General features: G+C 41.0%; 1 protein-coding gene across 1 annotated transcript in view; it reads left to right on the top strand.

Moving 5' to 3' along the window:
- Positions 1 to 14,295, top strand: part of ALK (ALK receptor tyrosine kinase) — a 306,751-nt gene that overhangs the window by 188,235 nt on the left and 104,221 nt on the right. Inside the window, exon 5 of the mRNA XM_059840860.1 lies at positions 14,046 to 14,173. Within this exon, the coding sequence (XP_059696843.1) occupies positions 14,046 to 14,173 (128 nt within the window). The remainder of the gene's footprint in view (positions 1 to 14,045; positions 14,174 to 14,295) is intronic.

Here is a 14,295-nt window from a genome sequence, read left to right as displayed (position 1 = left end):
GAGCCAATTCCATTATTTTCTGTATAATCATTGCTGTCTGAGAGTTAGACACTAGATGTCTAACTAAAAAAAGTTATAAGGCGAGATCTTGAATTTACACTGTTTGCATAAGCAGGCAGGAAATATAAAATATAGATTCACCATTTCTTTTATTGCAGTGGGGTGATGATTTACATGGGACATTACCTGCTTGGAAATGAATGTTTTGCAGCCTCTAAGGGCCTCAGGATATAAACTTGTCCCTGTGAAAGTAGAAGGGGAAAGGAGATGCCCCAGTTTTTTAATTTTTTCACCCCCCGCCATGTAGTAGAAACTGCAAAACATATAAACAGCAGGATGGGATTGTTGGAGTTACTTGTACTTGGCATACTCTGAAAGGGGTTTGTTCACATTTGCAAACCAAAAACAAAAATCTGGAAGGCTGAAACAGAAAATGACCAACTGCAACCAAAGCATTTGCTGCCTGTTTGTTCTGAATGTGCAATTGGCCTTGGTCTTTTAATTATAATCCGTGGAGATGGCTCTGTTCCCTACCCACCCTCCAGCTTCCAGGAGCACTGAGTGCTTAGGGCTTGGGCTGCTAATGCTATAATTGAAACAGCTGCTCTGCTTTCTAAGTACTTTATTCATTCACCTTCTAAAATGCTGATGGATCTGTGGCATGTTCTGGGCCTTTTCTGTAGATATGAATCTCAAACACAGCCACTTGCTAGATAGAAATACTGAAGAGCATTTGCCACAGCTTTTAGTGTGCTGTCTCAGTTTTCAAAGAGGGAAGAAAATGGGAGGAGGTGACAAGAAGGCTGCTCTGAGGCCACAGTGGTCTTGGGACTGAATTCACTTCACCTACAAGACCAGACGTCCTAATTCTCCATTATTCTCAATGACTTAAACTGAAAGTGAATGTAAAAGATTACTAGGCAAAAAGGTCATTATTTTTACATTCTACACTGATTTTTAAGTTAGCTCACACAGAGAAATGCCCCTTGGAATTGTGCTGTAAATGAGCAGAGCATGGGGAGGGCCTGGCACTAATTCACCCCAGGCCAGGGGTTGCTGTGCAGCCCTTCCTTTCTCTCCTGCCTTGGGGAAGCAGTCACCAGGCTAAGTTGCTGCTGAAGTCCTTGATAAATTTTGAAAACTTCATACAGCCCATAGAAGCTGAAGTATACCCATGGTCTTTCTCTATACACCTTCCTTTGCCCACTGTTTTACCTTATCTCTGCATTCAGCTCAATTCCAAATTGCTGTCTAGAAAAGAAGAGTTTAGTCATCATGTCAAGTGAATTCTGCTTAATTAGTGGAAAGGCATCCCAGTGTGGGCTAATGGCAAAGCTGGTATGAGGCTGACAGTGGCTGACATGGATATATTCAGAAGGGCTGTGGCAGAAATGGAGCTATAGACTAAAACACAAGTACTTGACTGCTCTGATGGAGCTTTAGCATAATTTCATCTTCTCTCAGCCCACTGCTCAGCACATCCTATGGACTGAGGCAACTATAACCTCCTTGTGACCAGAATTCAGTATGTCCTGAGGCAATTTCCCTAACCAAGAAGGGTGCAAGACCATTTGGATTTGAGCTCTTTAATTCCCCAGGAGCTGATTCACCCAAGAACAAGCTGAAACTGCATAAAGTCATTGAGCTAAGTAGTGGTAGGGGCTGCTGTGGTTCATGGCTTGTTTTTTATTGAACAGTATCGATTGTTCTTGGCAGATATGGAGCCAGAGAGCTTTGTGGTTATGCCTGTTAGGGAAAATTAGAGGTCATTGTGGGACTTTGAGAGTCAATAAAACTAAATTTTGATGAAAAAGGCAAAACTCTACTTTGAAGTAGGCAACCCATGTAGAAAAGCAGTGAGGGGGGAAAGAAAGAGTGGAAATTTTACTGGATTTCCTGTCAGCCTACAGAACTTGGATTATGGTTCTGCTCAGGAGAGGAAGAACAGCAAGGAAATAGTTATAGAAAAGAGTACATGGAAAAATCTTCTTGATGTGGCATGAACAGATAATTAATACTAAGAAATGCAGTTTTGGTGTTGCTCCCTAGTTTTTCCTTCATATAGGTGATCTGACAATATATACACTTGCATGTGGATATTTTGCATTCCTGCAGCCTTATTTTCTGAAGTGCTTAAAGGTTGTTGCAGGTTCATACAGAAAAACTCATCCTTGTTCAAAGTATAATTTATGTGTTATACTGCAAACACAGTATAACAAGGATACAGTATAAAAAGGATTTCAGTCACAGGGTAGGAATAGTTCCTGAATTTGTTTGGCCTTTTTCATTGAGCTGGGTATTAACTTAATCAAGCCTTACAATACCCTCAGGTACCAAGTATGCCTTTTTGTACTGATGTTCATAGAAATGTCACAGTGTTTCTAAAGTCACATTGAAATATCATGGCAAGGACCTTTTTCCTCATTTTTGCCCTGTGATGGAACTGTGGAATGGTTTTCTTTCCAGCCTTTGCCCAATACAAGTGAGCTTGTAAGTGAGACTTGTTCTTTGAGGCTAAGCTCATGTTTCTGTGCTTCTGAGCTTTCCAGGATGCTGCAGTGCATGGTCTTCTTCCGAGAAGGGTGTCTAAAGGCAAGTGCTATCTCAGAAAATATTATTGAATTGCAATTACTGATGTTGTTAGAAAAAAAAGACCACTTGAATTTGAAAAACAGCTTAATGTAATACTGAGATGAGCAGCATTGTCAGGACTGCTATTTTGGGACTGCATGAAAAGGCCTAGGTATTTTCTTTATCAGTAAATACTAAAGACAGTCATCATGTTTTCATGTGCTTTTAGAATCAAAAACACCTTCAATTTCATTGGCAATATTAACCCAAGGAAATGAGCTTTTTTGTTTAGGAACCTTTTTATTTGATTGTGAGGAGCCAGTATATTATACTGGAACATCTTGTGAAGTCTGTTTTCTGTGCATGTTTCTTGTCAAGACTTTTCTATTTATGCTCAAAGGAAGTACGTGTGCCAAATGTTGAGGCTAACAGGCAAATGTATTCTGAGCTAAATAAAACAACTCCATGCTCCAGGTTCTGGGAAGCTGAGAAGCCAGACAGTGTCTTAAACTTGTATCTGCAGGCAGTGACAGATGCAGTTGGCTACTCCTGACTTCCCTTCTGGATGTTCAGCATGGCTTGTTCTGATTCTCTTTTAGAAATACCCAATACTAAATGCAGGAGATTTAGATTAGTGGGACAGAAACAGCCTCAACATGTGTGGAAAAACTCGACTTGACTTTTGGTAGCATTTTTGGACCTACCCAGCAGATGTTACTGGTGTATATGTTGCAGATGTGGTAAGAGGGGCAGATGCTGTCAGCACTGGACATTGCTGTGACTGCTGCCATGTTGAAAGCAGCATCAAACCTCACTTTGGTGGCATTTCTGTCTCTTTATAGTTGACATTTCAGTTGTTAAGTGATATGATCTGTCTGACTTCTGAAGTGTCATTTGCTCTGAAGAGCAGACACCAGCCTCCCAAGTTCCTTCTCTTTGAGGACACTGACAAAGGGACTGTTTTAGTCACTCTCTCTTTTTATTTTAAATTCCTTCTCCATTCAAAATTGAGTCATATAATTCAAAGGCCCCTTCCCCAACAGGGTAACTCTTACAATACCTGCTGTATAAGCAGTAATGGATAAAACCTTTCTGCATTCCAAGCCTCATATTTCTCATCCTTCCTAATGAATAATTTCTTTCAAATTACTGTGTTTGAAGGAAGTAAATGAAATTGGAAAAGGAAGTTTTTCATCTAGAAATGCTTCTTTTATTTTCACACCTGCAATTTTCTTTCATATTACCTTTCACACTGCTTGTGCATAGAGCCCCTCTGTATTGTACAGCTTTATATGGTAAGTATTTCACTTCTCTTTGTTCTGCACCATGTTTTATTCTTATTTACTTATCTATTTTGCATCTCATATGGCACATGCTCTGCCCAGTGCAATTATATCCTACCTCTGTGCTGCAGGCTAAGACTGGAAACAGCTGAAGTTATGGGTAAGGTGGTATTTGCTGAGGATTATCTGCCAGCCTTTTTTGTTTCTGGGAATCTCTAACACCCAGTCAGGCTGTTTTTTCTTTTTAACCAGACAGCTTTTTATGGGATTTGACCTGCTGAAATGGGTTTTAGGAGCCTCTTGGAGGACTGTCTTGTAGTGGGCGGGAATGCCTGGAGTAGATGTTCTGTAAATCCTTCTAAGCCTAATGATTCAAGCAGTTCTTCATGTGGTCTTTAATCTTTCTTTAGCTGTATTGATATCTGATTTTCAAGTTTAGGTTATTACAGCTGCTAGGTAATTGCAACATATTTGTAAAGGATACACAGTAAGCACAGCTGTTCTCTTCAGTGAAATCTTCTCTCTCACTCGCTCTTTGAACCTAACTTTGAACCTAAAATTTTCATGGCTTTATTTCCACTAGATAGGTAGTGAGTGGATACAATATTCCTATTCCCTTTACCTGTGCCATGAAAAGCCATTGCTGAGTGTGGAGGTTAAAATCCTCATTTAATTGGTCTCCCAACACAACTGTTGAGAACTAAATAATTTCAGAGTATTTTGCCACTACTCTTTCTTTTAAAAAGACTTCCTGTCGTTTTAAAGCCTTGACTGTATTTGGCTGTAATTAGGATTAGATTGTTCTACTTTCAATATTTAAATAAAAAATGAAAACTACTCTTTGGCACACCTGAGCAGACTTGTACATTGTGTTGAAAGGATGGAGTTTCCTTCTGATCCTCAAAGACAATTAAGTTACTCCCTGAAGCATGAAATTTAATTACCCTCATCAGAAGCATCACGATGCAGTGGATTAGGACATAGGAATAAGAATGAGAAACTTTTGTCTCTGATTCTAGTTCTAACTACTGACTAAATGAATCACATAACCTTGCTGTGCCTCCTTTTCACCCACCTGAAAAATGAGGTGTTTGATTTCTTTGCTAAAGAGCTGTGATGTGTGTATAACCACCTAAAGATATCATGGTTTGTATGAATGCTCAGTGTTCCTGGGATTGCCTGGGTTTACATTGTTGCCAAGAGTTACTGCAACTTGGTTTCATACAGTGAAATTTCATTTTTTGGCAGTGTTATCTTTGTTAAAGTGGGTGTAATCAAGCTGATATGCAAATAGGGAGAGGTCTACAAGAGGAGGTGACACTAAAGAGCTATTGTGTACCAGAAAAATCTGCTGAGCTATGATTTTCACATCAGTTTTGGTGCTACATCTTGGATGTGATAGCTAATTTTAGCATCCCAGGAGTGCCCTCAACTGTGTACTGCTTAAGAGGCAGAAGAAAGTTCCATTGTGCATGGTTTGACTGGGGAATGTAAAGGAAAATTCAGGGCCGGATGAAGACATTCCTCTGAGCAAGTTGTTGAGCTCTACTGTACTTGCAATTGCAGAAGTCTCTTACTGGAGTGATTGCCCATGTCATGTCCATGGGGAGCTCCCACAAAAAACATCAGAACTGCTTATTGGATGTGATGAAGGAGCTAATTAAAATAATTGGTTCTGTTGTTTAAAAAACCAACAGTGCTTTCTCCTGTCTCATCCACTCTTGTCTGATAGAGTTTTTACTTTATGAGTTTCTTAGCATGTCTGGACCACTAAGTTTATGTTTTGGAATGGTCAGTAACAAAAATTGTTCTGTAAAAACCTGGTTTACTCATTCCACAGACTTTTTGAAAAGATTGGCTGAATTAATCATAACTCTGCCATTTATTTAGTGGGTTACTTTCCAGGGGAAAATTGATTACTCTCTTGGAAAGAGGTTTGCCCTCCACCACATGGCATAAATCCATCGTCTGACTTTGAATCCCTCTACAGTTCCTCTGCTCTTTGTTCCAGGGCTGAGTCGGTATTAAATCCCATTAAAAGTTTCTCATTTGTAATCACAAGAATAAGATTTAATTGTGAGTGTGCAATTCTAAAGTCAGCTACCTTTTCAGTTCTTCACGGTGCTCCAATACAAGTCTTCACATTTTCAGAGCAGGGAATTTTTTTCAAACAAGTTAGGAAGACAAAATCTTTGTAAGAATGAGTTTTCTAACAGACATTCAGAAAGGTGGTTAAAAAATAATATTTTAACTCTGTGGAAGTTAACAAGAGCATGTATTTTTTCTGTAGATTTTATCTTCTGCCATTTGAGTAGTTTTTCTCATGTAGAGTGTTTTCCCATGTGTTGGGGTTGTGTAGCATGCTCTCTGCACAGGAGAAGAGTCCACTACCAAAGAAACTGTAGTGGCTTAATTACAAACTTCCACTGTTGGCCAGGAATAAGTAGAACATAAAAAAATATCCTTCACAGGCAGCTTGTGTTTCGCTGAAGCCTAAAGCAGTTTCTTCCATATTGCAATATCTTCCCAGCTGTACAATTCTCAGTGGAGCAGCTGTACAAAGGAGCCCAGCACTGCAATTCTAGAGAGAGGGTAGATTTAACCTCCTTTCCAGCACTCTTGAGGGGGTGTAATTGCATTTTGGAGTCAAAATCTTGTTGGACTCCTGTTGTAGGCAAGGTAATTACTCAATGCCTGGCTTATTGGTCAAACCAAGCACAGTTACAGCACACTTTCTTGGGGGGAGGTGGCAGTGGTTTTAGCTTCATCTTAAAAGCACTAAAAGAGTAACAGGAAAGAAAATCATTGCAATTTTTTTTATTTTGCTATTTTTTAATGGCAAAACTTTTGCGAGAGCATCTTCTGAAGGCATTTTGAGGAAAGGGCGGGGAAGCTCTCTGGAGCCACTGACAGGGATGTTAAAGGTCTGATCCAATGACACTAATAAAGGTCTCAGCTGTATTTAACCTACCAGTTACAGTTTTGTCTTGCTTATGCAAAAGGCCAAAGAAAAGGGTAGAAAGACAGTCGGCATTAAATCAATAGAGGAAAAGGGATACTATTTTTCTTTCCCTTAAAAATTAAAGTTTTCCCATTTTTCTTCCTCTTGTAAAGTAAAATTATCAATGAGCAGAGGAATTAACACTGCAAACTTTGTGTTGCACGTCAAGAATTTCCTCCTTTAATGTTAAATAATCGCTTGCATTATTGTGCAGTATTTCTATTCATTGCCATTTTGCAAGACTATATTATCATGCTTCAAATTCTGGACCTGGTGTCATTTAAGTAATTTTAGGGTCAGTAAACTGAAATTACTTTAAAGTTGATTGTTAAAAATAATTACGAGGCAGCATATTATATTGTTTGAATTAATGAAAAAAGTTTACCCAGACTCCTGTAGATGATTTTATTTCTAATCCTGTCTCTATAAATTTTATTGGCATCCTCTTGAAAACAGTTTTTCATTTTCTGTTGTCTGGAGCCTGAAAAGGTCTTATCTGCTTCTTCCTTTCTGCAGTGCCCAGTAATTGTTGAAGCAAAGGAAAGTCTGAAGCAGTATGGAGGCAAGATTAAAACATATTATAAACTTCTGCATAATTATGCAGGGGCATGCAGGATGAAAAAGTTATGTTCTTTCCCCTATTTATCCATTAAGGAGAAGAAATTCTCATTTGGACTCCTAGTGCTAATTTTAATTCCACCCTTAACAAGGTTTCATTCTCAAAATTCAGCTTCTAATATTTTCACTGCTGCAGGCAGATTTTGATGTGAAATACTCTGACACAGCTGCTATTATTTGTATTTAATTTTTTAATTCCCAGAAGTTTGCAGAACCCTTTACCAAAGAGAGAAAATCTAAGCCCTTGCCAAGATACACTGCATTTTCCTCACAGCCATACCATGATGAGTGCTGGTAGCAGCAGGAGTATTTTACATGAGAGCCTCAACCTGAAGAAATGAAATCACACTGTCACTCAGTTTAGCTATGAGGAGTCTGTTAAATTCCACAGTTTTTATTCTGAGAAAGTGGAGGTGAGAGAGCAGAATACAGCTTGAATTCACAGAACATTTGTCTCAAGGAAAGGAGTTAGTTGGAAGTTCTTGTGTTCCCTCAACCTGCCATTAATTGTTGCTGGAAGCACATGAGCTGATTCATGACCCTTGGAGGGCCCATGCAGCTCTTTATTCCCCAAAACACAGTTCAAGTGCAGTTAGGATTTACTGTGATTTAAGCTTTGGTTCTTTGGGGCTTCTTGCTAATAATTTCCCTACTTTTGTTTTAAGTTGAAGACTTGCTTTCAAATTTTCTGTAAAAGGAGAAAGTGGTGGGTCTGTCAAAGGTAGGACAGTATTCTGGGTGAAACTTAACTTCTGTTATTAGGCCGGTGCAAACTGCACTCCCCTGAAGATCTAGGTGGTGGCACAGGTGGCAGCACAGGTGTCAGGCTGGCTGGAAGCACAGAAATTAATTCTACCTTCCAGAATTAGCTGGAAGTCTGGGGAATGATCACAAAGATGATTGCTGTACATGGGAGTAAACTGGAGTCCCAAAGCTTGCTGCAATCAAGCATTTTGAAACCCCTCTTTAACAGGATGAAAGAGTATGTGAGTGTTAATTGGATTCAAAATCATTTAGCCATGAAGGCAGACAAATGCAGGATTGCAAGCATTCTGGCTTGAGAGTTCTAGCACTTCTTTTTTTTTAATGCACTGCCTCTAAGAGATCATCCTGACTTGAACTTGCAATTAATCAGTGCTGGCATTACCCAGAGGAGCATGCAAAATGGCATCCAAAGCATTAGTGTATCGATTAGAATTAATCAGGAGAGTGTTCCTTCTGAAGCTACATGCTGCATGAACAACCAGAGTGTCTTTACTACCTCTCAAGTTTCCATGACAACTGGATTGTGGCTTCTGAAACCTAGAGCCTGGCCAACTGAGTTGTGGATGGCGGGCTTAAGAAAAGTTAGGCTACAGAGAAGTACTTTGGCTTGTTCAGGACCCAGCACCTCACCCTTGCAGAGCTGGGAGAGGCCAAAGGTTGTGTCCAGCATACCTTCACGTTAAGGACTGAGTATGAAGAAGCCACAAATGTAGCCCTGGCTCTCCTGTGTAAACCTGGGCTCAGGTTCTGTCAGCAGCGTTTTCTGTTTTGGAGAAGAGCCTTCTGAGAGAAACTCTGGGTGTTGCCCAGGCTTTCTCTAAGTGACTAATTCTTTCTAGGTGACATCCTCATCCAGGTCTGAACTTCTCTAAAGTCTGAAAATATTTCTATCTAGGATTTTGGGTTACTCTGTCACTGAAGAGCACAGGGTTTTTAGTTTCTTTCTAAAATGATGTGTATTACAGATTATAGATATCTGAGACCATTTCTTCCTTAATGCAGCTTCAGTGGAAGACCTGATGGATCTGACTTGTAACAAGACACTGAGCAGTGCCTAAACAATGCAGCACAGTGTGTTGCTTTGCAGTATAAAAGTATAAATTAAAATGTTAAACTGCAGAATTTTTTACTGCTTGAGGCTGAATTCAGGGGGATCATCATGGTTATTATGGCCACTGTTGTGGTAGAAATAGGCCATGATGTTGAAGGCTATGTGATGATAGCTCTGGGTTCAATAAGTGATGGCTTTGTCCTTGCAGTTGTCAGCTCGCGGAGCTGATTCATCACTCTGTAGAGTGCTTGGAGGTCATGCAGAGGATAACAGGAGTAATCTTTTACCTGCTGTTGTTTGCTTTTGGGTCCTATGTTTCACAAATGCTGAATGGTTCAGGTTGTAAGGGATCCCTGAGATTGAGTAGTCCAACTTCCCTTCTTGATGCAGGGTGACCTAAAGCAGGTTACCCAGAACTATATCCACTCCCACTTTAAATATCTGGAAATAGAGACTCCAAAAGATTTCTGGGCAACTTGTTCCAGTGTTCAGTTGCCCTTAAAGCAAGTAAGCTTTCTCTTGTGTTTGAGTTTCTGGTCTTTCAGTCCAACAAAAGTGCCTTGTGTTTGCCTGTTGGCCTTTTTTTTGGATACTCTTGTCCAAATCTGTCTCCTTTTCACTCACCCATAATGGATCAACACTGATAAGATACTTCCTGAGCCTCCTCTTCTCCAGACTAAGCAATCCCAGCCTCCTCTTATATGTCAGATGCTCCAGTACCTAAATCATCCCTGTGGTTGTTTGCTGAACTCACTTCTGTACCTCGTGTCTGTTTTATGCTGGAAAGGGCTGCCCTGGACCTGGTCCTCCAGAAGTGTTTCTCCAGAGCTTAGTAGTGAGGAAGAATCACCCCTTTGATCTGTGTTTCCTAGTGTAGCCTGGGAAAATATTGGCCTTTCTTGTCACTGGGGGCACGTTTCTAGCTTAGGCTCAGTATTTTGTATACCAGGGCCCACAGGCTCTCCTCTGCAAAGCCACTCTCTGGCCTGTGATGGTGCATGAGGTTGTTCCTCTGCAGAGGCAGTGCTTTACATTTCTCTTTCTTGACCTTCATGAGGTTCCTGTTGACCCAAATTTCCAACCTCTCCCAGTGGCAGCCCAGCTGTCCCATGTATCAGTTGCTTCTCCCAGTCTTTCTGGAAGCTTGTTGATAGTGCAGCCTGTCCCATGATCCAGGTCATCAATGAAGACAGAAAACACTATAAAACCAGAGGTGTACCCCAGGGACTGGCTTCCAGCTGGACTTGGTACACTGGTGATAACCCTCCAAGCCAGTCCCCCTCACTGCCCACTCACAGTGTGTGCTTCCATCAGTCAGTGGTGATGGGATGGGAGAGAGTACTGGAAACCTTATCAAAGTCAAGATAAGCAACATCCACTGCCCTCCTCCTCAAGCAAGAAGGTGCTATCACCTTCTTGTGCTATTTCTGTGCCATCATCTCAGGACAGAAACCTGTCAGGTTGGTGAAGTATGACTCCAGTATGAGGTTCCTTACATGGTGTTTCCCCATCTATCCCAAAAGACAACTGACGTAGCTTTCTGTTACCTTGCGAAAATGCTTTCTAAAATTAGATTCATAACATTTAGACCACTGATAGAACTTTAATAAAGCTATGCTAATTAACATCTAATATGTATTGGTTATGCTGAAGTAGATCTTGCTGGTGCTGCTGCCAGTAAGCTTATATATAGTACAGGATGTGCAAATCAGTGTGGGTCTGTGTAATACAGTGTGTTATACAGAAGGTCTGGAGATCAGAGTCCCAAATCTGCCACAGACTGATGGCAAAACTGGTTCCTACCTGAATTTGCCCACAGGTGCCTCTGCTGACCCTGGAGCTATTTTTAGTATCCCTGATAAATCCACCAGTTGATGTCATCTTTGTCTCCAAAGTAAGAGGCTGATACTTGGTACTTCTTTTCAAGTGAATCTCTGAATCTCAGGCAACCTGTTGTAGGAGTTGTTACCACGAAGTATGAATATATTTTGTAATGAATCTGGGCTTGAGTGAGTCTGCCTTTTCCAGTCTTGTGTGGTGGTGATATAAAACACCTGCTTGGCAACAGCTCTGGGAGTTAATAAAGTTTCTGTGGTAAACTATGAGAGGCCTGAGAATCTCAAACTAAAGTTATTGCACCAGTAACTCAAAAAAGCAATTCCTAAAACTCCTGGCACATTTATCCAGAGGGTTAGCAGTAGCACAGAAATGGAAATCATTGTTGAGAGCCACTGCGTACTTGGAATTAAAATCCATCAGTCTTCTGAAGCTGAGGAAAACAATTTTCATGACATACAGATGCTTTTGTATTTCATAATCAAGTTTAATCTAGGGTTAGCTTTGGCTCTATTTGTAGGGAAATTTGTATCCTCTAATCCTTATAATATACCTAAGTTGAGGTGACATCAGAAAAAATAACTCACACAGAAGCTAGGCATTTAAAATACTCTCAATGCTTTATTCTATTTAATTTCAGCAAAAGCAGATTTATCTCTGGGGGGAGTGGGACAGAAAAGAGTGAGGATGCCAACATCCTCCTCTCAAGTGGGAGCCTGAAGCACAGAAGGTGGAAGATGAGATATGGAAATGAAAATAACTGTAAACAAAAAATGAAATTTAGCAGTCTATTTTCACTCTTCTGAATGGAAAAAGAGGGAGGAGGGCACCTAGTAAATCATTAAAAAGCTGTGTTTGCTTTTCTGAGTTGCACATTGAACTGCAATAGCTGCCAGCAGGGTCCTTCTGCAGCCCTTGCTTAGGACTTTTCTTTAGGTCCTTCACACCTGTCAGCAGCTTCCTTGCCTGCTGGGAATTTTGTTGAGTTCAGTGGAGCATAATGACACCTCTGTGTCCCTGAGGAGACAAGGAACGTGTCTGCCTCTGGAACCAAGAAAAGTCTCCTAGCTTCTGTCACAGCATAGGGTCTGCAGTTTGGGATTGATCCATGCTCACAGCAGGCACAAATGATGGTCAGTTGGTGCAAATGTCATACATGTTATATTTCCTTTCAGAAGGGTTTCTTAACTCCAAAACATCCAAATTTTGGCGTGCTTCTGGAGAAGGAGATTCTTGTAATGGATACCAGATAAACTGTGCAGCTTCTTGTGCTCAGAAGATCTGTTTCACAGGGTTCCCTTCCTCCCCCCCAAAAAAGTGTTCTTTTTCACAGCTCATGGACAAATGCAAACACATATACAGGGAGGTGGTGGAGGTACTTGACAAGGAAATCTTTTTGTAAGAGCAATAAAAAATGTGGGGTTTTGTCAAAAAGCAATGAAAAACTTCTGACAACTAGAAATAATTACAGTCTTCCCCTAAAATGCTTAATACTGGTGTTTAACAACAACTTAAGGAAACACAATACATTTTTGGTCTCATCTTTCAAAGGTTGCAGCTGGAGCTGCATTTCCTCATAGGCTTTGTTAGGCCCTGTTGGTTTGTTAGGCTCCAGCTGACCACTTACAATATGCTACAAAGGGACTTTTCCCTTGGTGCTGAATTCTTCCTGCAACAGAAGAGAAATGTGAAAAAATTGAATTAGTAGTGGCTGAGTGACTTTACAGAATCTCTTGTCTCTGATCATGTTTATGGTTAGTGAGCAGGCCCTGATAAACTGGAGTGAAACAGGGGATGGGATCCATATCGTGCTGAGGTAACAGAGCCTCTTGGGAAGCAGCCCTTCACAAACAGTGTCAAGTGGTTTTATTGGCAGCCTGTGCCCAAAGATGAAAAGGGAGATGGGCCAGACCATGTTGTTGTACAAGTATTTAATTCCTTCATTTTTTCCTTGCAGAATTCCAGAATATTGGCAGAAAGACAGATGCTTGTATTTTTATTATCTACCTTTAGACATGTCTTGTGGGATACAGAATTGGAACCAGGGGTCTAGGAATAGTTCTTGTGCTCTCTGGCTGGAAGTTATTTCAGATAAAGCAGCAGACCCAGCTGATCAGAGGGGAGGAGGTAGACATTAAAGACAGCCAGGCACTGATGCCTCCTAGCATCTCAGGGAATAAATTAGGCTCATACAGGCTTTTTGTTCTCATTTGCTCTTGGCAACAAGCAGACTAAGTTGTGGCACTCTTGGAGTGTGGATGTTAATCTCCAGCGCTGCTAATTCACTTCCTTGATTTACTTGCTGGGAATTTTTGTCATTTGGGAGGAAGGTAAGCAGGAAAAGAGGGACAGGAAGTGGAGGAGGAGAAATGGCATGTTTTAGATGTGGTGCTCCATGCAAAGTTAGATGTTCCGGCCAACTGCTCTAGAAGCAAAACGCGTTACCTCAACCAGTGATGCAGTGCTGGGAACTGGAGCTATTGCACAGCCCTGGAGACTGCTTTATTTCCTGAGTGACTAAGAGAGTTTTTGGTGAGACTCAGGAATGATATTTAAAGGGGCTGTGCACATGTGCTACAGATTTCACTGCTTGCTTTGCACAGAGAGTTAAGCTTCCTTTAAACAGCAGGCAGACATCTGGGGGCACAGAAGTGTGACAGAAGAGAGCAATAAGCTGCTGTTTACCTGGGTTTCCACATCTTTGCTGGGTGGAAATCTTGGTGTTTAGAATCTTGCTTTTGCAAAATCCATGGGAAGGAAAGGCCCTGACCATGGGGCACTGTGAGGGAAGTGAGGACTGGGGTAGGAGGCACAGCCATGAGTGGAGCTGCTCCTTTGGGGGATTTGGTATTTGTAAAGTAGTAGCCTTTCTTACAGCTCTTCTCCTGTGTTCTTTCCTCTTGCTCTACGATGAGACCAGATGGGTGTTGCTTCAAAGGAGAGTTGGACACCTGGAGAAACCATTTCGGATCTCACTGGAATATGTTCCTAATGGGAACAAGAGCGTGGCAGCCGTGGATTCCTTCGCCATGAAGAACTGCAGCTCAGGTAACACAGCATTTTATTGTTTCTAGCTCATAGTGCTTTGATGCCTTTTTGGAGAGAAGCATGATTTCTGACTGCTGCAGACATGACAGAAGAAAAGGTTCTTGTCGAATGAATAATTTAAA

Source organism: Haemorhous mexicanus, chromosome 3 (genome assembly GCF_027477595.1).
Source record: "Haemorhous mexicanus isolate bHaeMex1 chromosome 3, bHaeMex1.pri, whole genome shotgun sequence".
Classification (NCBI taxonomy): Eukaryota; Metazoa; Chordata; class Aves; order Passeriformes; family Fringillidae; genus Haemorhous; species Haemorhous mexicanus.
The sequence above is the reverse complement of the archived record's forward strand: the minus strand, read 5'-3'. Positions and strand labels throughout refer to the sequence as shown.